This window comes from Bison bison, unplaced genomic scaffold, assembly GCF_000754665.1.
Source record: "Bison bison bison isolate TAMUID 2011002044 unplaced genomic scaffold, Bison_UMD1.0 scf7180017864368, whole genome shotgun sequence".
Classification (NCBI taxonomy): domain Eukaryota; kingdom Metazoa; phylum Chordata; class Mammalia; order Artiodactyla; family Bovidae; genus Bison; species Bison bison.
In genome coordinates this window covers 1827598-1828147 of record NW_011494940.1, presented here as the reverse complement: position 1 = coordinate 1828147, position 550 = coordinate 1827598, and the positions used below count along the sequence as shown (strand labels likewise).

The 550-nt window shown below is 73.6% G+C and overlaps 1 protein-coding gene across 1 annotated transcript in view; it reads left to right on the top strand.

Annotated features, from left to right (window-relative positions):
- LOC105000139 overlaps positions 1 to 550 on the top strand; it is a 10691-nt gene that overhangs the window by 6542 nt on the left and 3599 nt on the right. The window contains exon 3 of the mRNA XM_010855848.1: positions 91 to 243. Coding sequence (XP_010854150.1) covers positions 91 to 243 — 153 coding nt within the window. The remainder of the gene's footprint in view (positions 1 to 90; positions 244 to 550) is intronic.

Sequence of the window (550 nt, the reverse complement as noted above, 5' to 3'; positions counted from 1 at the left end):
GGGGTAACAGGTCCGAGGTGCGCCAGCAGGGCCGGGATGAGGCCGCTCCGCCTGCCCGCAACGCTCCAGCTTAGGCCTCTGCTGCACTAGCTCCGGTTCCCCACCACCTCCGTCCCCAAAACTCCGGACGCGGGCGCAGTTTCCAAGTCCACTCTCCGGTGCAAGGGGAAGCTCCCGCGCCAAGTTCCCGCAGCTCGCGAGCACCCCACCCGCCCCGCGCCTCCCGGAACCCGGCTAGGTCATGCAAGCGAGTCCCGTAGGACACCACGTTTGGCTCAGGCAGAGGAGCAACCGTATTCCTGAGCCTGCCGCGGCCGCCACCGTGTGCCCGGCGGCTTGGGAGGGTTTTCCTGTCGGGGCCGCGCCTGGGTGGGCGGGGGCCGCGCGCGAACTGCGTAGCTGCACAAACACGGCGGGTCGGCGCTGCACACGCCGCAGCGGGCCCAGGGGCGCGGGCCGTGGAGGGGCGCGCGGCGGGGCGGCAAACGCACGTACACGCGCGCGCTTCCCCCGCCGCCCGGGCCGCAGAGTTGCCGCCGCCCGGCGCCCC